Source organism: Passer montanus, unplaced genomic scaffold, assembly GCF_014805655.1.
Source record: "Passer montanus isolate IOZ18808 unplaced genomic scaffold, ASM1480565v1 scaffold2, whole genome shotgun sequence".
Taxonomy (NCBI): Eukaryota; Metazoa; Chordata; class Aves; order Passeriformes; family Passeridae; genus Passer; species Passer montanus.
The window spans coordinates 9,608,718-9,634,383 of record NW_024366591.1 but is presented as its reverse complement, the minus strand read 5'-3'; the positions used below and the strand labels follow the sequence as shown (position 1 = coordinate 9,634,383).

Below are 25,666 nucleotides of genomic sequence, written 5' to 3'. Positions count from 1 at the left end.
CTTCCGCCCCGCCCCTCGGAGCGCTCCGATTGGCCGCGGGCACCAGGGCAGCCCTGCCCTGCCCCGCTATTGGTCCGGCCCGCCCTCTACTCTGCTCGAGTCACCGCCTTCGGGGCAAATCGGCCCGGGGCGCCGCCGCCGCGGAGCTTTCTGGGTAATGGTGTTCACCGAGGTGGTTCCGCCGCGCGGGCTTGCCGGCTCCGCACTACATCTCCCAGAATGCCGCGGGGTGAAAGGCGGGCGCTCTGACTGGGCGAGCCGGGCCCGCGGGGCGGTGCCGCGGTGTCCCGCCCGTCCCGGGAATTGCGCCTCCCCGGGAATAGCCGCAAATTGCGGCGGGCTGTGAGGGGAGAGGAAAGATGCCGCGGTGCTGCGGTGGGCAAAGCCCTGCGGCACTGGGGAACCGACAGTGAGCAGGAGGCGGTTCCGAGTCCGAGCTGGGCGCGCTCCCGGGAGCAGCGGCTGAGGAGAATTCCCGCTGGGCAGCAGAGCTCCCCCGAGCACCCCGGGCCAGCGGGACTCCCAAACGGGGCTATTCCTCTGTACGCGGCTGCATTTATTTCAACATTCAGTATTTGGGGAAAATATTCCCGGGGAGATCCAGGAAAATCCAGGAAGTGTCCGCTGTGCGTAAGATTAACAGCAAAAAATGAAAGACCTGACTGTGTTGTAGTACCGGTTGGTGAGGAACAGAAATTGAGTAAGAGCTCTTCAGTTTGACAGAGAGGTATAGCAGGATCTAAGAGGTGTGTTTATAAAAATCAAAATTGATGTTTTTCACCTTTTTAATCTCTTATGTTTCATAGTTCAATGTCTCATAACAGCTTAATGCAAACAATATCATTTGAATGCTGGCACCACTAAGACTGGAACAATCATGACAATAAATAATCGAGCAGCTCTTTCAGTCCTAGAGCTCCATTACATTAAATCTGTCTGTTCTTCTGGCAGGCAGCACATTAGTGCTCTTTGCTCTGAGGCTGTGACACTGACTCCAGAAATCGAGTATGGGTGTTTGGTAACACTAGTACATTCCAATCAAAACAATCTGGATAACGTGTATATCCTTTAGCATGCTGATCTTTAGCATGTTCAAGTAGCAGGCTTTGAGGGTGTGCTTTACTGGCTTGCACAAAGCAGCTGCTCCCCAAGGGGACGATCCAGCAAAGAACTCTGTGCCTTCACTTCATCGTCCTCCCTTGCCATAGGTAATGTGTTATTTCAGGACAAAGAATAGAATTGGGGGAAAAATTAGATACCCTAGTCCTTCCTCCACATCTTTGGTGGTGCTGCTGTCCCATCTGGGTTCCTAAGCCCACTCATCTCCCACAGAGGGCACTCTTGGAACGATCTATTCCAGTTTCAAGGCATGTAGCTGAAGCTACACGGAAGTGGTAAAAGTGAGAGCAGTAAGGCCTCTTGCTCTCCTTTTTGACTCTCCCACTGTTCCCAAGGCCAAAGCTCAGAGCATCCCCTACTTTGTGTACTGCCTGACAGGATAGGCACTGACAACAAGAAAATACTTCTTGTGATCCTTCTGGCCCCAGCTGCCCTTGTTTTACCCCTAGTTTGACAGGTAATGCAGCCATTCTCACCATCTTCATGAATGTTGTTAAATTTATTTCTGAAATGATAATGAGAATAGCATAATTTATTGCTTGTTCTTTCTGTTTCTTCATACTTCTTGTTTCAGTGTTGTAGTCAACAAGTAGCCACAGCTCATGATCCACTTGACAAGGAACAGGACAGCCCCAATGCCAATTAAACAACTAGACCAATTTAATGTTTTCACATCATTACCTCAAATTACAACTTCAGCATTTTATGAACTCTTAAGTAAAAATGGATTTAGCTTCTGAATTTATTGCACACTCATGCTGGTTGGTGTAAAAGGTAAGAGATTAGGTTTATAGCAGAGTTTTTACACTTCTGTGAATAGCAATGACAATTCCTCTGTATGGCTTTTACTTTGACCTGTACATTCCATCCCATCCCAAAAAGAAAGCAGTTGGATACAGGTTCTTCAGTCAAAACCACAGAAAAACTGTTTGAGTTAGTTCCATGCTTCATATAGTAACTCTGCAATTATAGGAAATTCTACTTTTAAAGAACTTCAGGGTTTTTTTTCCTTGCAAACCTTTTTCCCCTCCAATCTGTTCACACAGGCTTGGTGTCAGCCTGGTTTTAATAACTCCAGTCACTGAAAGATTATGCTCTCTCAGCCAACAGAAGTTCTCTGTGGAGTAGCACAGATCACAAGAGGAGAGTTTTAAAGTATTTCAAAACACAAAAACAAAATGTATGCATTTGCCCTTCTACAGACTTCAGTAATTACTGAGTGATTAAGCAGCTCACACTACATGCTCTAGAAATAGCAACTGAAGTATTATGAAGTGAAAATGACCTACTGTGCACAAGAGATGATGCAGCTACTAAACTGTCAGCATGTAATTGGTATACAAATGAGTCAAGCATTTTCCTGGAGCTCAGAAGCAGATAATTATCTATGATTTCCCTTCACCTCAGAGTTAGTCTTCTACACAAAGTCATGTTGGGTTTTGCAGTGCTTTCCCTGGGAGTGTCACATGAGGCCTTCTTGGTGCATCTCCCATGGTTCTCTATGCTGCACTAAACAGAGATAATCAGTAAATAGCTTTTCAGTAGGTTAGCTGAGAATGCACTTGTTCCATAGGGAATACAGGTGAGGAACACTATCAGGGTTAATGTGGTTTAACCTGCATCTTTATTAGAAGTTTTGCAGATTATATGCTTGAAGTGAGTTGATGAATCATGGATTATTCCTAGCTACACCTCAACAAGGTGCCTCTGAAGTAATTTTAAAATAAGTGCTGCAGAAAAGGTTGAACACTGATGCTCAGCTATGCTAAAACTTTTTCAGGAAGGATGTTAATGTGAGGTAGCAATCAACTCAAATAGGCACACGGCAGATTATGTTTCCCTGACTTCAAGAACAGAAAAATTGTTAAGAGAAAGAAAAATGAAGTACTGAAACAATGTATTCTTGTTTTATCTGTACCTTTAATAAAATCTTTAGATGATATATGCAAGTTACATAAATAATTATCAGAATAAATAACTTTTAACTTAAGTATCTCTCACAGTCTATTTGGGAAGCTCAGAGAAACTAACCACATACTTTAGAACTAAGTCGAGTAAATTCTGTAAAAGAAGGCAAAATTACATGAGGCAGCCTCAGGAGGCAAAAATGAGTTTTCTTATTCTGAAATCCTTTCCTTGGCCTTTGTCCACCTGCCAGCTCTGGCTTTCATCAGGTTCTTGCTGAGTGGGATAATTCATTAACCTGGACAAAAATTAACTTCTCTCCCTCAGGGCCAGTGAGTTAAGTTCAGTCATAAAAAGACCTAATAGGCATTATCACCAAAGCAAAGAGGATCTTGAAAGCAAACAGGTAGGGCAAGGAAAGTAGCTCAACCTACATGAGACAAAAATAATTTATGGTCATATAAGACGTTACAGGCTTTAGCTTCCTGGGAAAAAAGTGTCAGGCATTTTGAGGTCGCAGAAAATCTTGAATTAATCTTGGATTACTTTTGTGAAGGCAAATGATGAGCCAAGATTCAACATTTCAAAAGCAGACCCAGTCTATTAAGTTTGTCCAGGATCAAAACCAAGTTTGATGGTATTGTGTGCTTGGTATTAAGAGCAGAATAGAAATATAGGTGAAAGAATTACAGTGAAAGTACTGAGCAAATAATATAAAGAACATAGTAAATACCAAACCTGAAATGTAAAATGATGAAGATGGGATAACGAAGAGCAACAGATGCCCATGTGGCACATGAATAAAAGCCTGGCCCAATTCAGTGATAAAGGCATATTAAAGTTCAAACCAGTTTTACATGAGAAATGCAAGCCCCCTCACAAACTGCATGTTTTTATACCTTGCTAGCATTTTAACAATAACTGAGGAAAACAGCCATTAATATAGGAAATTTCCATAGCACATGTAACCAGATTAACAAAACTAACAAAAAAGCAGAAACGAATAACAAAAAAAGCAAAACCATAAAGAACAGCCAACAGTTTCTTTCCCACTAACATTTCTATGTTGCTTGTATCAACAATGGCTGATACACACAAAATTGCTCTGAGTGGGTACCTGAACAGCCTAAGTCCAAAAGGAAAGGAGGAAGCTATCTCCTCAGGAAGGTCTTAAAATGGTGCAATTTTCATCATAATTCAGGATAAACATAAGCCTATGAAAAAGCAAAGACAGATGTCCCATCCAATGGCTGGCTACTCTAAGACAGGTGACAGCACTCATTTACATCCAAGCAAGCACAAGATCAGAAACACTGAGGTAGCGGGGAATGCTCCAGACTGATGAGTGTTTGCATTTCTCTTAATATGAACTGCAAGAACTAAATCCCCAGGAAATGCATTGATAACCTGATCAAAGTATAACTTGCTGGCAAAGGTAGGAAGGGGAATGATTCTGGCTCAAAGGGACTGACATTGAAATCAGCATCCCCTTTGTTTCCCTGTGGGCATCTCCAGTTGCAAATTGGATTGCCATTCTACAACACTGCATATTTTATAAAGACCAGGAAAAATCCCTACTCCCAGTGTTGTGGGAGGCATAGCAACAGAGGGGCACTCACACAAGTAATTGTGCAGTCACAAGAACTCCCATGCTGGTTTAAAGCGGGGTTTTTCTTAACACTGCTTAACCTCAGGGGCATCACTTAACCATTGTTAACATTGGAGGATATTGATGAAAATGCACAGACTGATCTTATGGCACCAAATATAAAATCTACCTTGACTAAGTGACATCATTACTACTGGCATTTAGTACTTAAAGATGCTCTACCAGGTTAACAGATGAAGGGGAAATATCCCAGCCTCTTCTGACTCCTGAATACATCAAGAAAAGCTCCCACAATCCTGTTTATTCTAACCTAAGTGAAGAGCAATAATGCTCTGCTTGTGGGCCTTTCCAGACATGCCTTCAGCATATGCTTTGAATACTGACATCAAACACCTTGAAGGCAGAAAAGTAAGATGGAGCTGCATGGCCTCTTGTAACCTGGGAAAAGAAAGCTGGACCAACTGTTCCCCTCTTATCTATTTGTGGTTTAAATGGTCTGCAACTGGAAAACATCCATGTACCTACTCCTGATGAAGGCACATGCCATAAGATATAGAATTAGAATAAATACTGGGGTGAATTGCCAGAATGAAAAAAAAGGAGCAACGACATAGCAAAAATCTCAGATGGTAGAAAAGCTTTATACAAACAGTAAGAAAAGCTACTTCATTTTGGTTATACAGAACTGTTTACATCCAGCAACAGAACAGAAATGAAACGGCACTAAGTGCACTTTGCATTGTGTTGCAGTTACAATATCCTAACAGGCACAAGGATACATTTCACAGTAAGACTAGGAGATTCTCCTGACAACAATAATCTTCTCAGTGCTTTTTCCTATTCAACATTAACTGCAACAGTACTTAGAAACTTCCAAGACATGGCACAAAATAAATGTAATTTGCTGCAGACTATTTTCACATAACACATTAAAAATTTACAGGCTTACTAAGCACTGCAAATTACAAAAAAATGAATTACAATTCTCTTTTATTAACATTAAAGATACCTTTCAGCAACTTTAAGCTATTCAGTCCTGGCAACCAGGTCCATTCAGTGAAAAGCCTATTATTGAGTGTCTAATCAGACAAAGATTTCTCCTCAGCATGCAGATAAAAGGGAGAGGCTATCATCCATAACTACATAATATTTCAGACTGAAAGCAGTCATCCCCAATTTTGTCGTGTTTGATCACTTTCAGAAAGATATTAAGGCTGCCCAGGGAAAACATTACAGCAACCTTCTTCAGTTAGTTTTCTCAGTGGGCTGAGATCATAGCTCTCCCTGTTTCCCAGGTGCAGTAAATGAACACCTGCATTAAACTATCCTTTAGCCATCAGAAGCCAAGCTTCTCTGTCCATTTCAGAGTATGCTTGAGCTAACACCACAGCTTATAGCTCCAGTCCTACCTTTGATCCAAACCATTAGCTTGCTACCCCAAGGCAAAGCTTAATATACCTGTGAATACTAAGGGAACTGAACCTGATTAAAGCCAGCCTAGGCAAGAAAAAACCATATATCTCTGCTTACATTTTATTAACATTTATATATATTTATACTTATATATATATGAGCAGAGAACTTTGTTACTTATCAGCCCCACCCCTAAATCTTGCTCTCAGTCCCAGTTCTATTTTGGTATGTCTATAATTTTAAAGCTCTATTTAAGCAATTAACAAAACTGAAGTGGTATTGTAGCTTGTAAAACAAGATACCGTACTTTGTTTTAAGAAAAAAAATTACAGCTCTTGTCTCTTTGGAGAGATACAGAACATGCCTCCAGACAGCAATTCAGGACAGGAATGAAATATGAATTATGAATAAAGTCTTGGAGAAGCCCCTCAATTATAAGCAGAGATTAAAGAGATCTGCACCAATTAGGATGTCCTAAAGTTACCTGGTGTGAATCCCTTTCCATTTCTAATAGCAGCTCATTATGTTGCTATCTGCACTTATATATATGAGCTCTAATGCATAGACTTAAGTTTCTGGCTACAGAATGTTTGACAAATTCAAAATCTAAAACCAGGTGAGCAAATTTACTCACTGCAAAGCTGAAATCAGCAGCAAATTTACACTTCATTGATGTGATGAAATCTTTTCTCTAAGGTACTGCAAAAACTTTATCAAGTCACAGTTTCACATGGAGCATGTCTTATTTGCATATGAAATAGTATCTTTCATAATTCATATTCCCCTGAAAATATCCAGAGAAGCTGCTAGGATATTGACTCTAGGACATAGTAAACTGATCCACCTGATCTTCACAAGTCAAACTTAGAAATATCACACAATTTTATGTGCATTGTGGTTGTAAGTACTGACTTTTTTTTTAACATAAATTTTGGTTTACAAGAGCATTGTTTAAAATGCATAATATACATATTAAGTATGTATATTATGTCAACCTGATTTAACACAGAATTTCAACCAAAATCCTATCATAGCCTGGTTAGGGGCATGAGAGTTTTTGGTATGAAATAATGCCTGTGATTCTGTCAAGACTATTACACTTAGATTCAAAACTTGCTTTAGTTCTAGTACATCTGCTTTAACAAAACCAATTGTAAGCAGTTATAGTTAAGACTTTAGAGATAAGGTATATATTTCAAAACTCAATGACTAGATATTTTTAACAGTAATTTCTGTAACATGGCTACAAGAGAAAGTTTTACTTAAGACTGATTATCACAGCTCTTCATCTGGTTATTCTCCCATTTTCAAAAGTTTTAATCCACACCCAGAAGTCAATTTTTTAATTTTCAGTTTCTTTGAACATTTTGCTCAGCTGTTGAACTAGTGCTACAAGCTCAGGGTTTCCCCCAAGTGATTCAATTTGTTTATAGGCTTCAGATTCAAGCTCTTTCAATGTATTCCGAGTGTACTCAAAGGAACCAACATTTTCAAGGTAATGTACACAGTACTTTTTTATATCTATGTTCTCTGTCCTTTGACGTAAAATGTTTTGCACCTGAGTACTTTCAGGTCTTGACCAAATTGCATGAATGGTTGGGAATGAGAACTTGCCCTCAGTTAAGTCTTCACAAAAACTCTTGTTCTCGCTATATTCTTTGGAGTGTAAGTTGGCATAGTCATCTCTTATTTGGAAGAAGAGACCAAGTGTGTTAAGAAGCGGCTTTAAGTCTTTTTTATAATTTGAGAAGAGCTGCATGAGGCCTACAGCTAATCCGAAGAGACCGCCTGTCTTTTGCAGTACCATCGCTTTATACTCAGCCTCTGTAGGACAGGTGTAAGTATCCCTCCAGTAAATATCCAAGCCTTGGCCTTTATGGAGTTCCAGAAGTTGACGGGTAAAAACTTTAACAGCATCTGGATGATCAAGGGTTAAAACCTTCTCTAAGCCAAGAAAATAAACATAATTAGCACAGTTGATTACAGATGGAATTCCATAGATACTGTGTGCCACTGGAAAGCCCCGTCGTAGCTTTGAGTTATCTTCAATATCATCCACAAGTAGGCTTGCATTATGCAACATCTCTGTCACTTCAATGATAACCTATTACAAGAAGAGAAAAGTGTTAAGTTTGTCACTCCAATTTAACCATTAATTTTGCAAAACTATATTTAAAATAGATAACATTTTAAATAACTATATTCTCTATCATTGAGGTTCCTCTTTAGGCAACTTGCCTTTACTGTTAGTACAGATTTATGCTTCTCTTCACCATCCAGTTTGCTCTAAGTCCTGGATCACAGAGTCTTCTGTGTAATGTTTTCAGATTCAAAGTTAACTTTACTCCCTGAAGTGCTTCCCCTTGCATGCTCCTCTTCACTGTTACTACAGTTCTAAAACAAGCCATTGTCTAGGAGTTATGGAATAACTGATATTAAAAACACGACTAGGGGAAAATAAAAGAAATACAGTATTTTGAAATGTTCAGATTTACAAACCTGAAATTTCTCAAAGTCAGTTTTTGAGAGTGTCAGGTATCACCCATTATCACATTTCTCTTGTGAACCATGTTTTGATAAGTGGAGAGCTCATCTTTCTTTTCCCACACTTTGTATGGTTATATTCAGCACTGAGCTCTTAAAGGACAGACTATTCCCTCTGAAACATCATTTGAAAAATTCTTGGCAGAAAGACAACAGACATAATTTCTTTTGAGAAGCTTCCTACACACTGCTTGTTACTAGGTAGACTAGTATCACACACCACCTGAGGTGTGCAATAAACTGTTCAGAACATCAGGCTTGTAGCTGACTACTTTGAGTAGAACAGAACCTTAACAGCCCCAGAAAAAAATAAGAGTCTTAACACTATATCCTGCTTTTATTCCACAGCTGCCACAAAAGCAACAGGTATATTCAGCACCTGCTTAAATGGAAATAAATTTAAGCACATAAAAGTGCACACTGTATTAATTCACTGCAATACACATCTGATTAAGATAGGATTTTAAAGCTAATGAACCAATTACACTCCTTAGCTACAAACATTACATTCAGTCAAAATTCATCAAAACAAAGGTTAAAAAATACTTAGACCACCATAAAATGGCAGCAAATATATAGTATGGTCCTATTTGGTGCGTGCTGTGGGACAAAATAAGGACTTTGCTGTAAGCATTTTCTTGAGCACGGAGCCACCGGCTGTTCAGTGAACATTGTCCCAAAGATTAAAACTCAAACCCCAGGAATTTAATCCCTTTCCTGATATACGATTGCAAGAACAACCTACTTAAACACTCATGAATCAAAGTATAGTGTACTTACTGAAGGCAGCTCTACAAACCTATTTGCTTTGGTCCATTATCTCATTCTCAGTACTATCAGGAATGTTTCCCTGTGTTCTGTGAATTCATTGGATAAGTTTATTCTAGTACTTCTCTAGCTAACCTATTTCATACCACTGCCAATTTCATGACCTCTTGCAGCTTCCATAGGTAAGGTTTAAAGGAAAGTGTTTCCTGACTCTGTGTTTCTATCAAATTACCTTGTGAACTGAAGATAGTGTCAAAAGTGCTTCAAAGGTAAAGGAAAGATGTGAAACAGTTCAGGTATCAGAAAAAGCTTATTTTAGAAGACATCAGGAAGTAGCCTGAGAAAATGAAAAGACTGGTCTCCATAATGAAAGCTGAAGACCCAGTACAGAGTGCAGTGTTTTCTTACAACCTACATCTATCTAATCAGTATCTGCTGCACTATCAGTCCAACACACGGGTTTCTTCCACCTCCTTATCTGCAATAGCTTTAAAATTTCCTTGACTCTTGCTAGGCCATTTCAGTGCCTTCTCAGAAAGAAGCTCACCTGACAAACCGAGTGTTCTCTAATTCAACATTTCAAGTTGAAGTGTTTCAGTACAGCACCAAAAGGGACCAGAAATTCAGTAAGTGTTGGGGGAAGAGATCACTTGGTTGGAGCAAAACGTGAAACAGCGGTAATTAACAGTAAAATAAACTACCAAGGAACAGTAGCCTCATTTGTATAATCTAAATAAACTACACAAAGTCAAATAATCTAAGGTAAGAAAAAAGTCCCAGAATGAATGCCAGAATTCAGATTTTTAATAAAGGAAATACAAATAGCTGGAAATTAATCAGGCTGTTAGAAACAGAAGACATCTTATGAAGATCAAGGGAGATGTCAGAAAGATGACCAGAAGTGTTCCTCCAGACTTCAGCCATCCTTAGTTATTAAAATTAGTACTAAAATGCACAAAAGCTGCAATAATTGCATCATGATGAAGACTAAAAGATGACAGGCTCTTGTTTTTTCCTGCCATAACAACCAACTGAAGCAGTAAAGGAGACATTTAAGCATTAGTTTTCTTCGTAAAGATAATCAAAACAAGTGGTCCAAGCCTTCAATAGCAGTTACACGATCATCAGTTTAAAGTGACAGAACTGGTAACTTCTGTTCACAGAGGCACTGCAGCTTTGGTTTACTATTAACAATAAAAAATGGACCACAATGTCATGGGTGCCCAGCAAAAGAGCTGGAAGGAACAGTCAGATTGCAATATAAAAACCTGCTAGTTGAATAAAATGAAAGGTTCTGTTATAATGAAAGGGGTTCAGCATGAGAAGACAGGACTTGGGGAGCTGCAGAAACCCCATCACCAGATTTTCAAAACTCAAGAGGGCTGCCAGAAGCCTGAAGTAGCTACAGAGCAAGCTCTGCTTTAAGTACAGGGTTGTCCTAGATAACTTCCAGAGGCTTCTTCCAATCTGCATTCTGATCTGTGATATTAGATTAAACCCATACATACCATACACAGGTTGCTATATTATTTCTTTCATTTGGATGTTTGTCTGAGAACAAAGGGTAACATGTCTAGCTGAAAGACAAAAAATTCTGCTAGACAGTTACAGACAGGCTGAAAAATCGAATCGTTCCTAGATTTCCTACATTATGAAATGCAGCCTCTTAAACCACTTAAATCACTTTCCTGCTTGAGAACTATGAAGTGTCACTTGTAAGCCACCTAAAAATGACTCCTTCACAAACTCTAAAAGATAATTTCATTAATTGTTGGCAGCAGTAACAAAGGACCAGTTGGGTGTCAAAAACCACAACCAATTAAATTGCTTCCTTACACTGCCTTGGACAGAAAATATTTTGCACACTCTGTAGCAGTTTAACAAAACTGCAGTCTAACTTAAAAAGAAGGATAACTTTTCATTTGAAAAGCCACAGAGTTTAAATACACAGCCATGCATTCTGCACAGTTTGTTCAAGAGAAAAAGACAATGAGAATTCCTGGATAATCCTTCTCATTAGAAAGTAAGGACTGCAGACTATATGATACATCCCTCTCAGTTTTAGGTTTGATTTAATTGCTGACTTTGATATTCTTGTATCAGAATCTCAAGATTTTATTTTCAAACAATATACTTGGGAATTCTACAAGGTAACTGTCTAGCTTGTTTTGTAAGTTATTAAAAACTCAGTGTTAATAACCAAGTCATGTTAAGTGGGTAACAAGGATAGCTACTTATCTACAACTTCAAAGGTTGAACACACTTGGAAAGAAGTAACTATTCTAGTAAGACATGGAAATAATTTCTTTACTGTTGTATCACAGTAAAAACTTTGCACTGAAATTGTTTTCCTGAAGTTCACTTTATATTCAGAAATTAGTGCATTTAAGATTTCTGATAATTTATGCTATGTAAGAGAATCATCTGTTATCAATGGTCTTGGAAGCAAGATAACAACCTTTTAAAAATAATTAGCCAGTACCTGTATTTTATCTTCTGGAACATTCAGCCAGTGATTAAAGGCCTGGGACAGTTTGGTTCTCACTTGCTTACCTACAATAAAAAAATTATAGGCATTTATAAAAATAATAGAGTTCGTTATTAGGCACAACAGTTTGTCTTAACAACTATAGCTGATTTGAGACCCAATTAAAAAAATTGATCAGTGTGACAACACAAAAGTGGAAAATGTATCAGTGCATCACTTGTTTCTTTATTGAAATAAACATCAAGTAGCAGCAGTTTCATTTTAAATACTTCACAGGAATATTTAAAGTACCTATTTACAGGTTACTATATTTAGTTTTCACAATTTAATTAGCACGGGATCCTGACCATGTTGGTAGCCTGTACAGATCAGCTAGTTTGCAAGGCATGTTAATTTTAAGATTAAAAAGTTTCAATTATGATTCATTATTAGTTGAAAGTATGGGTATTTGTTCAATAGCTGTTTCTGTCAATTTTTAGGTCTTTCTCCTGTAGAATTATTCTTTACTTGCTACTGTAAGTTTGTAAAGCAGGAAAGTGACATTTCATATACTTACTAAATAACTCTAAACAAAAATCTGAACATAACATTCTGAGCATAACAGAACTTTCCAAGAATTCAGATATTTATTTTCTACCCATGAAATCTACCTACGAATAGGATTTGGTCTGCTTTGGTAAAATCTACTTCGTTGGAGCCAGGCAGTCATCCCATTTCATAGGAACTAAAGACAACATCAAATGACCAAGTTCAGTGTTAAAACAAGTTGTTCTGTTCAATCCAGATACCTTCTACATGACAGAGTGAATTTCAATAGAACTTAACCATATGCCTATACATTATTGATGTCTACTTTCTTTGGTAATTTGCTGGTTTTCATGTACAAATATCTATTCAGCATCTAGTCATGTTCAATATGAAATAAAGTCATCCCTTATCCACACTGAGACAATTCTGCTCTGAACTTTGAGAAGCTCAGCTATGTATAATATCTTGGAATAACTGCAAGACAGGTTTACAAAAACAGCTTTATATATATAGCTCACATAAACAAGCATTTGGAAAAAGCTTCAAATAAACTTCAAAGCAAGTGCAACATAGACACCCATGGAACCCATATTACTCGACTCAAGATGTGCTGAGACATAACTAGATATTCTGCAATACTAGTCCTCATGTTGATAATTCCATAGCACCAAAGAAATATCAACATTTGAATCTCTCCCTAAGGCTTCTCTATGACTGTGTAGCCAGCATATACAGAACAGAATAATAAGTATGGGTAAATTCACTTGCAGTGACAGACCCTGGAGAAACTGGACTAAGAATTTTTCCCCTTCTAATGAAGTCACCACCAGGTAAGCAATAGCTTTGTGGGTTGGGCTTTGTAGCAAGGATGATAACCTTCCTGCCTGGATCAGAGGCCTGCACTTTTTTTCTCAGTTCTCAATGACGTCCACTGCTGCCCTGTCACCACCATCTTCTGGTCCTCACTAGACAAGATTAACAAAATGGTCCTCTTCTTCCCCCCAGGAGCTCTGTCCTCTCTTCTGCCACACGTGAACAGGCATTCTTACCTGGACATACAATGACATTGGCTTGTTTTCTCCATTCTTGTTGTCTGTGCTCAGTTTTAAACACTAACAGTTTTCTGCAGAAGGGAAGGATTGTTTTGTCTCTCCTTGAGAATAACTGTTACAAATATTTGCCAAACTGTATGGCTTACCAGTTAAGGATTAACAAGTATTTCACCATATTCATAACAAAAACCAGTCAGAATATTACATTAACTGAACTGTACCATATCTATACCTTATCTATAGTTGTTTATTCTCCCCTAAATTACTTAAATACAGACAAAACCTGCTTATTCTTTTTATCCTAGGCAGCTAATCCTGTTTTTTTAATGCGTTTCCTAGAAAATACACTTAAAGAATGCTGGATGTTCAGCAACAAGCATTATTTCATCATGAGGAACTTGACTACCATACACTCTAAATGGATTATAGCATGAACAAAGGATTAAGCCACTTCAGTTCCTTGGTACAGACAGCATTTGAGTTGTTAGACTTGTCTACCCTGACTAGCAAGGTTTCCTAGACACTGACTTTTCAAGGAAAAAAACACTACCTGTATAGTGAGACATTTATTTTTCCTTTTATAGATGCAGATTTACTTGTATTCTAAAGGAACATTATTGCTACATTAACACTATTTTATCTGATTCTGAAGTCCATCTTACCTGGTCTATGCGATAGTACAGTGATTTTCTGTACACACAATTTATGCCTGCAGCTATATTGTGATGGCAAAAGACCAAACCCCTCCAATACTGGTCTCTAAAGCCTGGATGCAGAAGACTCCATTCCTTGCCACATCCCTCCTCTCCCCAAACTAGACAAGACAACAATACAGGGATACTAGGACAAAATTAAAAGGAGCACTGCCAGAATTATCCACTTTCTTCACTGTCACATTCCACCACTCTGTTAATTATTCTAAGCAGGCTATTGTAAAATTGAAGAATAGAGGTCTAACATCCAAAATTAGAAGCTCTACCTACTGTATAGAGCTATAATAATAGACATTACTGCACCAAGCTTTTATCAAAGCTCTACTAAATGCATTTGGTTCAATTTGCCTAAGATCCCAAATTATTATCCAAATCAAACAGCAACTGTGGAAAGCTTTCCTCCTTAATAATGCTGGGTGGAGAAGGTGAGAAGAATAGTGAGAAATTCCTTTTATGGCTAAGAATGTTAAAGCTTTATCCTCCAAACAAATATCAAGGTAGATTAAAGATGTTGTATTGAGGACATTCCCTCCTCCTCTTCAGATGAGATGCTTCTCATCTAAAGGAAAAAAAAAGGAAAAAAACCAGCCAACTTACTCTTTATATACACACTTGTTCTTATGATAGAGCACAGACCCAAAAACTACAGACCTCCATTCTGGACAGGCTCCTGGTTAGTATTGCTTCACTCTCGCTGTATTCAAGTAACCACAAATTATGCCCTTCAGACAGCACCCCACTTCCAGAGAGGGCTCATGAAAGGGCTAGAACAGCACAGGAAAGAACAGAGGGATTATTAACCTAGTCCCCATTACAGCTAATTCAACTCATTAGCCCAGCAGAGAACACAGCGTTTTGCTAGGTTAGCTTTCTGCCAGCTTTATGTACTGAGTCAGCTTATGCAGTGGATCTGCCACAATCAGTACAAGGTGAGCAGGAGATGCTGAGGATCAGGGGAAGGGCCACTGCCCTTCTGGAGGAAGAAAGCTCTTTTATTACCTCAGCTGTATTGTACACTTGCACATTTAGCTGCATCCTCTGATGGATTAAAAAGTGGATGAAGTCCCTAAGCAGACCTCTCCAAGCAGCTACAAGAAAACAACGCAGCTGGATTGTACACTTGCACATTTAGCTGCATCCTCTGATGGATTAAAACTAAATGGATGAAGTCCCTAGGCAGACCTCTCCAGGCAGCTACAAGAAAACAACAAACAGCATAACTTAACTGCATGAAGACAGGCAGAGAGCAGGCACATACACTTTTAACTGTGCAGCTACTGGTGCCTAAGGTCATTGACAGAATTCTCTAGCATAACTCCTCTGCTCAAAATAGGGCTAACTAGTCCAGCATTGTGATCCTGATTTGAGCCTTGCTCCTTCACACAATCCTGAATGTCACCATCCCATGGTCACTGTAACTAAGGTTGCCTTCAGTCTTAATGTCCTAACCAATTCTCCCTTCTCTTTAAGTGGAACTCAAGCATAATGCCTTCCTACATCAGTGCCGTGGTCACCTGTGCTAGCAAGAGGTCATCAGTTCATTCCAGAAACCTCCTGGACTGCCTGTGTCCTGCTGTGATGCTTCTTCTACCACACTGTAAGGTAACTCTCATAAGAATCAGCACCTATAAATATGAAGCATTGTGCAGTTGTCTAAAGGTCTCAACAGCTTCTTCCCTCTTAGGGGGTCTGTACCAAACACCCACTATTATGTCACCCCTATTGATCTGCCCCCAAAACCCAACCCATAAGCTCTCAACAGGCTCATCTGACTGAAGGTAAAACTCCATGCAATTCAAGTGTTCTTTCACATAAAATGCAACTCCCATTCCTTGCCACCCCAGATTGTCTTCCTAGGCCATCCACATCCATCCATTGCAGCACTCTAGCTGTGTGTTTATACCACAATAAAATTACTGCCCTACAGTTGCATCCAAACTCTACCTCCTCCCTTTTACTCCCAATAATGTATGCATCTGTATAAAGGCACTTCAGAGAAGCACCCAATCCTGCAGATCCCCAAAAAAGCAAAAGCATACCCTACCAAGTTCTGTTTCTACTTCCTTGTTGGAGTTCTGGGATGATTTGCCTTCTGACCTGATCTGTAGATTTCTAAGTGTCTTGCTCAAATCAGCCTATACACTTTTTTTGCAGGTTCACTAATTCCTTACTTGATTGTGTGTAGTCATTTTTTTTTACTGTAATCTCTACTTTTGCCCTGATTTGAACAGGTGGATGCTATCCCCTCTTAGTAGTCCTTGCTCTGCAAAGGAGGTCTCAAGGCCATAAGAGCCAAAGCTCTGCTATCAGCATGAGCTGTGAAACTAACTAGCTGTAGACAGGCAGTATCTGTTTATTCCTCCTGATGGTGAGAAGGGGTTGAGGATCACAGAGAAGATCCACCTGGCTTCCTGTGGCCTTGGCCCCCATTCCAAAGGCCACACAGTCTTACTGAATAAGCTTCAGACACCCCCTTGCAATATCCATTAGTGTTCAAGTAGAAGAGCTTTAAGGTTAAGTATTTTAAAGGTGAAACACACCTTGGCAGTCCCCTGTCAGGGGTATCTAGAAGCAGCAAACCTCCCTAACACAAAACAACATGTGGAAGCCTCTGTTTCCTACAGGAGTCAGTCTCCCCACTATCTGCTCAGTCTCACCACTTGCTGCTGCCCCAGGTGCTGTTCTGATGCTTAGTCATATAAAACCATAGAATCATTTAGGTTATAAAAGGCCTAGAAAGAGTTTCCAGCCATGTGTCTTCGTTCAGTGCTCTGAACCTATTTGGCAACTGCACATCTGTTCAAGGAACAGGCATCTCCCTCCTGGTGTCAGAGGCCACCAGCCTTCACCATCACGGGAGTATCCATCTCCCAACCTGATATGCAGAGACTATTTCTGCCCTCCTGTCAATATACCGGCAGGTTTCAGATGCTCGAATCTGTAGAGTCTTGTAATTTTTGTTATTTATGATGCTGTGCAAGCTTGCTGACCCCCTTCCACTATTCCTTTGCTTGGTGACACGGCTTTTGCACAACTACACGCCTTTAGGAGCAGGGACATCGCTTGATTCTGGCTAGCAGGTGCCACCAGGCATCCCTGCAGCTCACAATCTAGAGAGGGGCAGCCTCCCTCAGGAACTTGGTCCCAGCAGAGGCCTCTGATGTGCCAAGGGTAGCTGTGCCAGTGGTAGGGATCATGGCCTGTGGTGCTTAACTCCCCCACCAGGCTGATCAAGTGCAACAACCCAGCAGAAAAAGCTGAACAACAAAACCAGTCTTGACTGTTCAGTTTGCTAAACAAGACCAGGAAAGACTGTGGTCAAGACCACCAGGACAAGAATGGGATCAAAATCTGCCCCTTTCAACAGCAAGCTATTAACCATATCAGTTATATGACAACTGAAATTCCATATACTCCTTAGCGCTACAATATTAATAACTGCTGTTAACTCAGACTCTTAAAAGATTCACCATGTGTGTGAATTAAGTAATTTTTGAGACAAACCTCAACAGAATCTATGAAAGTCACTCCTGCACTTTATGATACTAAGTGACAAAATACTAGATTAAACAGAACATTGCTAAAAACTAGTATGGCGATGTTCCATTACAGTGAGATTTTACAAGAAAAGTTACTGTTTCAGAATCTATGTTCTTCTCCCAAGCAATAATTTCTGCTCAAGAAAGGATAAACATTAATTACCACACAAAACATTAATTACCATACTAGCAGTTAAAATAGCACCATACTAAAAATACTTTAAGCCTAGTAGCTTCCCTATCCTAGTGCTGTTGAGGTCAAAGAAATATACAAGGTTACTTTAAGTATCACCACAAGACTGTTACCATTAAAAGTCTTATTTTAGCAAAGGGAAACAGAGTAATCAATTTCCTCTACTAAGCAGTTAATACTCAAGAGTCATAAAAATTTGTGTTCTTACACAAATGACAACATTAGCAGGCTTTTTCCCTTCCCTGCTACCAACCTTAATACAGTTATACAATCCCTTTTTATGCAAACTTTGATATGTATTTACACTTATTCAACCATAGGTTACTAAACTGCTTGGAGAGTTTAACTAGACTTTCAAGATAAGGAACTGGACTACTGCAGAGCAGTAGTGTACATATTTGACACTCAGCCAAGCTTTCTGCAAAGCCCCTCAGAGCTCAAACTGATCCAACACAGAAACAGCTTCTTGTTCCTATCGTTGTGCCTGCTCACTAACAAGACAGGAGATTAACCAGGCAAGTTTTTAACAGGTTAGGTGATTGATACCCCCCTAATAATTTGATTAGCAAGTTGAGAACTGGCACAAGTTAAGCAGCAGGAGAACATTGCCAGAGGCTAAGTGGATGGAATGAAACTGCCTCTTTCAACAAGAGCCTGCTGTATTAGCTCAGGCATCTCATTTGAGCTCCACTCTAGGTAGAAACAGCACCTATAAGCTCATTTTTTCCACCCTTACTAAGCACTGGTACTCACACTGACTCCAAGATTCACACATGTAACTGGTTCCTACTGATCTGTACTTGACATAGCTGACCTTAGGCAAAGCCAGTGTTTCAAACACAGTAAACATGGTTTATTTGTGACTGGGAACCCTCTCTGCCTCACCTGTTACTCAGTACAAGCTTCCCACAGGTACAGCACTTTCACCTGCCTAGTTTAAGAGAAGTTTTCTTTTGAATCACACCACCACTACTGCACAGAGAGCAGTGATCTTGTCTCTCACCTTGCCCAAAACATACACTAAATAACAAGAAGTCAACATGGTAAAGTGCACTATCAGATTTATGATACTTTAGCAGGACAGGATATAACACACCTGTACTGCCAGCAAGTGTAGTGTTACATAAGCCACTAGCAGAGTTATTACAGGTAAACTCACAAAGGAAAGAAATTTAGCCACAGGAATCAACGTGGGAAGGTTAAACATATATTCTAGATGCATCATTTAAAGTGAAAGGTACCTGAAAAGCTATTAGTCAAGCACTTTTGCCTATAGAAGATTTTGGGGCACTTTTTGGGTGCTGTATATTTCCTACTAGGAAGCTGAGCTTTTCTTCCTGGTATCTAAATAGCTCTAAAAATAATTAGCAGCTAAAGATGCAGAGGTGTTGCAACATTCCTTGGTTAAAGAGATAATCTAATAAAATAAAAAGTAGACTTAAAGATTATATTTGAGGAAAACAAATTTTTCAGGAGCAGGGCTTAGAAAGCTCTCTGTAATATCACAGACTCATTCTCAAGGTAGTTCTCTAGAAAGACCACCACCCAGTTCAACATAGCCAAAAGGAGTACACATGAGGAAATGGGAAACAAGCCTTCTGGCATTAAAAAGGCATTCAACTGCCAAAATCTTTCCTTTTCTTAAGTTTTTAACCTGGTACTAACTGCCAAGTCAAATGAAATCACTAATGTTGGCAAGAAAATCCTGGATATTTGTAGAAGTTAATAATGAAATTCATTATACTCAGGTATAATGAATTAGGACTCTGAGGACCCACCCTACTGAATACAGCTCTTGCTGCAGATGTGCAAAAGCCACTTAGTACTCCGCCTGTGATTTATAATGCTACTTGTCTAGGCAGAAGTTCTCCTACCCTGGTCAGATATATTTTGATCAGAAATATTTCCTTAATATTTACCCAAATTTTGTATCTTCCTTAACTCCTTCAGCATGCAATATAAGCTAGACAGAGGGCAACCAGGCATTTATGCAGTAGTTCCAATGACAAATTTGTTCTGCCACTATTTTTACAAAATTAGTCACTTTGACAGCCTGTATGGTCTTTCTTACATTTTAGGTGTACAAATAAAAGTCACAGCAATCTGATTGTTTAGTCGAAGAGGCTTCCAAGGGGCATATCCATACAGCAGCTTGCTTTCAAACTGCCTCCTGAATTCTGCTATACTGTTAAAGCCTGAAAACTTCATGTGAATGTATTGCTGGTGACCTGATCCTACACAAGGACTGGCTGAACCTCTGACAGGTGAAACAAGCCGTGAATACAGACAGCTGAAATTGGCCATAAGAGCACCTGTCTCTACACACACCAAGGAGAACAGATTACACAAGAGGAACAGGTTAATGAAAACCCCAAAAAATAAAACAAAAACAACCAGCTAAACAAACAAAAAACACCCAAAAAAACCTCCCAAAGGACTCTAACCAAACAAAAACTCCTCAAACAACACCCCTCCCTCTCAACCAAAAGAAAACCCACAACCCACTGAGTTCAGTACAGCAAACAATGAAAGAACAAAATATCATCCCTGAGTTTAAAACCAGGATCAAGTCTTCAATACTAGCCTTCATCAGTTTTTAAAATCAAGCAAGTCAGCTATTCTGGAGAACAGAGTAACTGAATTGCAATTTTAATATGACAATATTACTACAGACACAAGAGCTACTGTACCAATCTCACAAAAAAAAAAGGTTCCATAAGAGGAAGAAAAGAACAAGTAAAAGAGAAACATTGAAAAGTATTAGTTTTTATTATTCTTCAATCCACAAGTCAAGCATAGAAAAACTTTTTGGCTTCTACTTCCCAAAACAAAAGTTGTCATAAAAACCTTCAATCCACAAGTCAAGCATAGAAAAACTTCTTGGCTTCTACTTCCCAAAACAAAAGTTGTCATCCGAAATACTAAATTTTGATGTTTAAAACAACACAGTACAAAGAAACTTGCCTGGTAATTGAAGCAAATACTGGTATGGCTCTAGGATTCTTTTAGATGTTTCATCCATCCCATCCATTTCTTTATTTCCCAAGATGTAGTTCACTGTTAAAGAAAGTGTTATTAACACTATTTAAAAATGTTTAAGTTAGTAGTAGATGCAGACAACTAAAATGTCAGCTGACTTACAGGTTAGGTGCAAATATTCCAATTTTGTGCATGACACCTTCAATATAGAAAAGGTTTCCAGATGTCATTTACCAAAGAAACACATATAATACATGCTAAGTACAGTTTTCTCTAATTAATAATGAAGTTTAAGCCAACTCCTAGATTTTACTTTCTTGTATATAGCAGATTGCTTAGGTGATGAAGTATTTAAAACTTTACCAAAGCTCCACTGTAAATCTTTAAGACACTCGCACAAAATCCCACATACAAAATTTCACACAACTAATCTGATTAGATCTCGCTAAATGCTTTCTCCATATATGAGACATTCCAAAAGTGGAAATGTCTTAAGAGCAGAAAATACATCTCAGACCAAGGCAACCTAAAGAAATAGAATACTAGCTTCAGTCTTTTGATATAATTCCTCATTCTTTTGTTATAAGTGAAAATAGAAAGATACCATTTTTCTACCACCCTTCAAGCATACAGACAGCTCTACACACTTTCCCATACACCATAAATGTAATAGGCTCTTATGAATAATCTTTTAAGATCCAGGGCCTACAGATATCAACAATTTTCTATTGATTAGCTTCAATTCACATACTTTAGGTCATCTCCATCTGCATTGTTTTTTCAGACTCTTTTCTGCGATAGATTTACTATCCTTTCACCTCTAGCCTTCCTTACTGCACTGCAGATGCAGCAACTCAAAACAATTCTTCTCATGCAGTTTTAAGACAGGAACTGCAGCAGTAGCATAAAGTCTCATGCTACTTCAGCATCACTTCTCAGATACTTTGCTAGTATCCTGCAAAGGATTGATTTCTTTCCTCCTGGAGCAAGTGAGTAGTTATGTAAATTAATGTCCCAATTTTGGCTAGAATAGAGCTAATTTTCCTCCTAGTAGCTGGTGTAGTGCTGTGTTTTGGACTCAACGTAAGAGTACTGTTAATAACACATTAATGTTTCAGTTGTTGCTAAATAGTGCTCACTGTAAGTGAAGGACTTTTCAATTTCCCAAGCTCTGCCAGGGAGCAGGTGCACAAGAAGCTGGGAGAGTATAGCTCAATCAGTTCCTGTCTATGCCCATTCCCACCTTCCACACCCACAAGCATTCGTAGCAGTCTGTACATGGGCAACTGATCTGTGTTAATAACTATTTTCAAGTTTAGGTATAGATCATCTCCTTTATTTGCTTCACTCTGTGTGTTCATCAAACATATTGGCACTTCAGGGGCAAGAAAGGCTATTTAAGCAAATATAGTTGTCACAAAATGCTTGTAAGGCTGCACCTTTTGGGAAAGCTTCGCATATTTTCTTGGCAGTGATGCTGTGATAAGAAGTACATCTCCATCCTATCCATGATGTGCCAGCACAATTAGGCACTTCAGGGGCAAGAAAGGCTATTTAAGCAAATATAGTTGTCACAAAATGCTTGTAAGGCTGCACCTTTTGGGAAAGCTTCGCATATTTTCTTGGCAGTGATGCTCTGGTAAGAAGTACATCCTCTCCATCCTATCCATGACGTGCCAGCACAATTAGAGGTCAGGCTACACACTAATCAAAATCAGATTTGACACCCTTGACTCCTTATTTTGTTGCCAACTTGTTGTTGTAACTGAAGTGCTTTCAACCCACACTGCCACTAAGAGGCAGCTGTCAAACTGTACCCTCACATATAGGGAGTAAGTCTCAAAGGACTTCAGTGAGGAGGTAAAATCAAAGACTCAGAGTCTACTCCCAGATGTTTCAAGCAGAAAGAATCTGGTGGAGATAGATATAAGGATATACTATCAACCTAACAGCTCCCCTGTGACTATTATTTGTCAAAAAGCCACACAGACAGTGATAGAATTGAAAGTGCATAGCTATCCAGCTAGGCTGAGAGATGCTGGGATTGGAAGTGCTCTCCTATGAAAGCTCTTGCTTAGAGGTAAATGTTAAAGCTCTTCCTCTTCCCTCAGGGAATTAGGTCTCTTGCTCATCTGTAAGGAACCAAGTCAATTCAGAATCCCCAACTAACTTGAAATTCATTAGTATTTTGATATTTAGCATCATTAGTATTTTGATGTACAGCATCAACCTAAATATCTGCATCTTTCTGCACAAAACTAGTAGGAGTTCATCCGAAATACTAAATATCAGCAGAATAGAAGTCAGGCACTTTTTGCCACAAGTACAGAGGTTCTTTTTTTTTTTAATACAAGGCAAAAAAGACTAATGAACAAAAGTAATTAATCACAAATCAATATAATTAAATTTTTCTATACTACTATTCTACCATTAAATGAAATTCTAGGTAATTCGCCACCAAGGGGAAAAAAAAAGTCTGATTATTCATCAGACCGCTACACATTTAACACACCCACTGGCATATAAACAGTGAACAGAACCTCCCCCAAACTTATACATAGAAAGGGACCCTCGATAAAGAAACATGTAAACGAAATTCATTACAAAAGCCTCTAAGCAAAAATACCATGATACCAGATGTGTAGTGTTATTGCTCTTTGCACAAAATTACCACGTACAGCACACTTGGGAAATGCTTGATATTTAAGGGTTTCCTCCTGAGGTGACTGACCGATTTGTTATGGAAGTTACACTTCTCAGTGATTTACACACAAGATCTCAAGTTACCCTCTCCCATTAAAAAGTAAAAGCCAGCAGTTAAACAATAAATGAAAGGCAACAAAAAGGCTTTTGTTAGTGAAAGTGCAAGAATTGATTACATCTATGCTTATTAAAGCAGTTAAGGCCATTTTACCTTTTAAACCAGCACACAAACTTGCTGCATTTCAGTTAATATACATCACAAAGTTAATTTTCCCGTTATTTCTTATATCTTCACATAGGCACAAAGAACAGTCACACACAACAGAGAGCCCAAACAGCTGTCTTTTGGACTGCATCAAACCTTATCTCTGATGACCTCTTTGAAAAGACACGTAACACCAGGATAAGATGGTGACGTGGGCCTCCATACTGTGGAACTACTCTAAAGCTATACTCGAAGCTATGATCTGTGTCCAGATCCTCTTTGTAGAGAGGATGAAAGTTGGTGATTAATGATGATTAATTCTAGGCCAAATGTCAAGAAAGAGTTTCCCTCTGTGCAAACTTTGCAAAACAGCTTCTCAGGCTACCCTGTTCCATTCCACTCTGCAGACCCTTCTTCTTCTATTCCCAAATATATAAGTCTGAAATAGTCCAGGTTAAACATGCAGATGGTATTTTAAAAAGTACCATCATCTCAGGGGCTGCAGTCATTCTGCAATTACAGAGAAAATAAGAGACAACTACCAAAGAAGCAAAAATCTTCCCTATAAAATGAACCATTCAGAAAATTCTCAAATCAGCTCCATCACAGAATTTAGTGCACTGAGAAACTGGCTTCGTTGTAACCAGTGGGAGGGAAGAAGCCCCAGACAGGGGGAGCAGGCAGGTAGGAGTGAGAAAGAGAGTTTCAAAAGGGATACTCAGAAAACATACTGAATACCTACTGTTTCAAACAGAGACCACCAGAAGTCTTAATCCAAATGCAACTGGGACACCAGTCCACATTAGCAGAGTGGTGTTGATAACCCCTCCCGGCTGACACCGACCAACACCTCACATTCACGCTGCGGGCGGGCAAGCTTCCCACAGGTGGAAGGGCAGTGGCAGACCCCTCACTTTCGCCAAAGATACAGCTAAGTAAACAAGAGCTTTCCATAGCGCCACTCCAACAGTAACGCCAGAACGACACGAGCATACTGCTCCCGTGATCATAGCTCCATTTTAATGAGGATTAAAAAAAAAAAACAAAACTGAGCACGAATGCTGCAGAAGCCCTGGAACAATACCTTGGCCGCCAAAGTCCCGGCGCGCAGACGGGAGGGTCTCTGAGCTGCGCGCTGACCCGCAGCCACAAGATGAGTCGGCAAAACCCGCGGCCGCAGCTGGAGCGCTGCGTTACGCGGCTAAAACTCACACTTCACAGAGAACATGAAGCTGCTGCCGCCAAACTCCCGCCACAGCCGGACCGACGGAAATAAGGTTGATTTTTTTCGCAGTTCAGCACGACAAGCGCAGCCTCTTCAGCCGCCTCCAGCCCCCCAGGACGAGCGGGCCCAGCTCTTCAGCGCCATTTTAGGCGCTCCAGAGCCGAGGACGCCGCGCTCCCCCCGCCCGCCGTCCACCCCCATTTTCTGATCGGCGCTGTCGGGCTCAGCCGCCAGGGAGGGCCGGGAAGCGCCGCCCACCGCCAGCCCAGCGCAGCCCCGGCCCCGGAGCGCTCCGTCAGTCACTCCGCCCGCCCCGGCGACCGCCGGCACCGCCCAGCACTACCGGCGGCCCCCTTTCCCCCGGCCCCTTAGCCGGGCAGCCTACAAGCCCCTCCTGGCCGGGGCGGGGCGGCCGCAGGACCCGCTCCCCCGCACCCGGGCTCGGACCGGCCCCTCCGGGAGGGGCGCCCCCTCTCTCTCCGCCGCCCAGACCCCAGTGCCCCCTGCCAGCCACAGCCAGCTAACAGGGCAGCCGACCTCGCCTCACCGCCACCACCGCCGCCGCCTCCTCCTCCTCCGCCGCCCCTGAGCAGCCGCCGCTCCGGGAGTGGCGGCGCTGGCGGCGGCAGAGCCCAGAGCGGAGCGCCGCCCCCCTTCTTCCTTCCGCCCCGCCGGGCGCCACC

At 40.3% G+C, this 25,666-nt stretch overlaps 1 protein-coding gene across 3 annotated transcripts; it reads right to left on the bottom strand.

The window, feature by feature from the left end:
- Positions 1-3,019: 3,019 nt before the first annotated feature.
- Positions 3,020-25,565, bottom strand: GGPS1 (geranylgeranyl diphosphate synthase 1). 3 transcript variants are annotated; one of them, XM_039706858.1, is made up of 4 exons: positions 25,521-25,561; positions 20,836-20,928; positions 11,841-11,911; positions 3,020-8,150 (listed from the first exon to the last, which is right to left on the bottom strand). In XM_039706858.1, exons 2-4 carry the CDS (start codon positions 20,900-20,902, stop codon positions 7,389-7,391), a joined length of 900 nt encoding a protein of 299 aa, XP_039562792.1. In that variant the 5' UTR covers positions 20,903-20,928; positions 25,521-25,561; the 3' UTR covers positions 3,020-7,388. The 3 variants fall into 3 exon arrangements, with proteins under 3 accessions (XP_039562792.1, XP_039562791.1, XP_039562793.1); XM_039706857.1 differs by lacking the exon at positions 25,521-25,561 and adding an exon at positions 24,843-25,433; XM_039706859.1 differs by lacking the exon at positions 11,841-11,911 and having other exon boundaries at positions 25,521-25,565.
- Between the last annotated feature and the right edge of the window lie 101 nt (positions 25,566-25,666).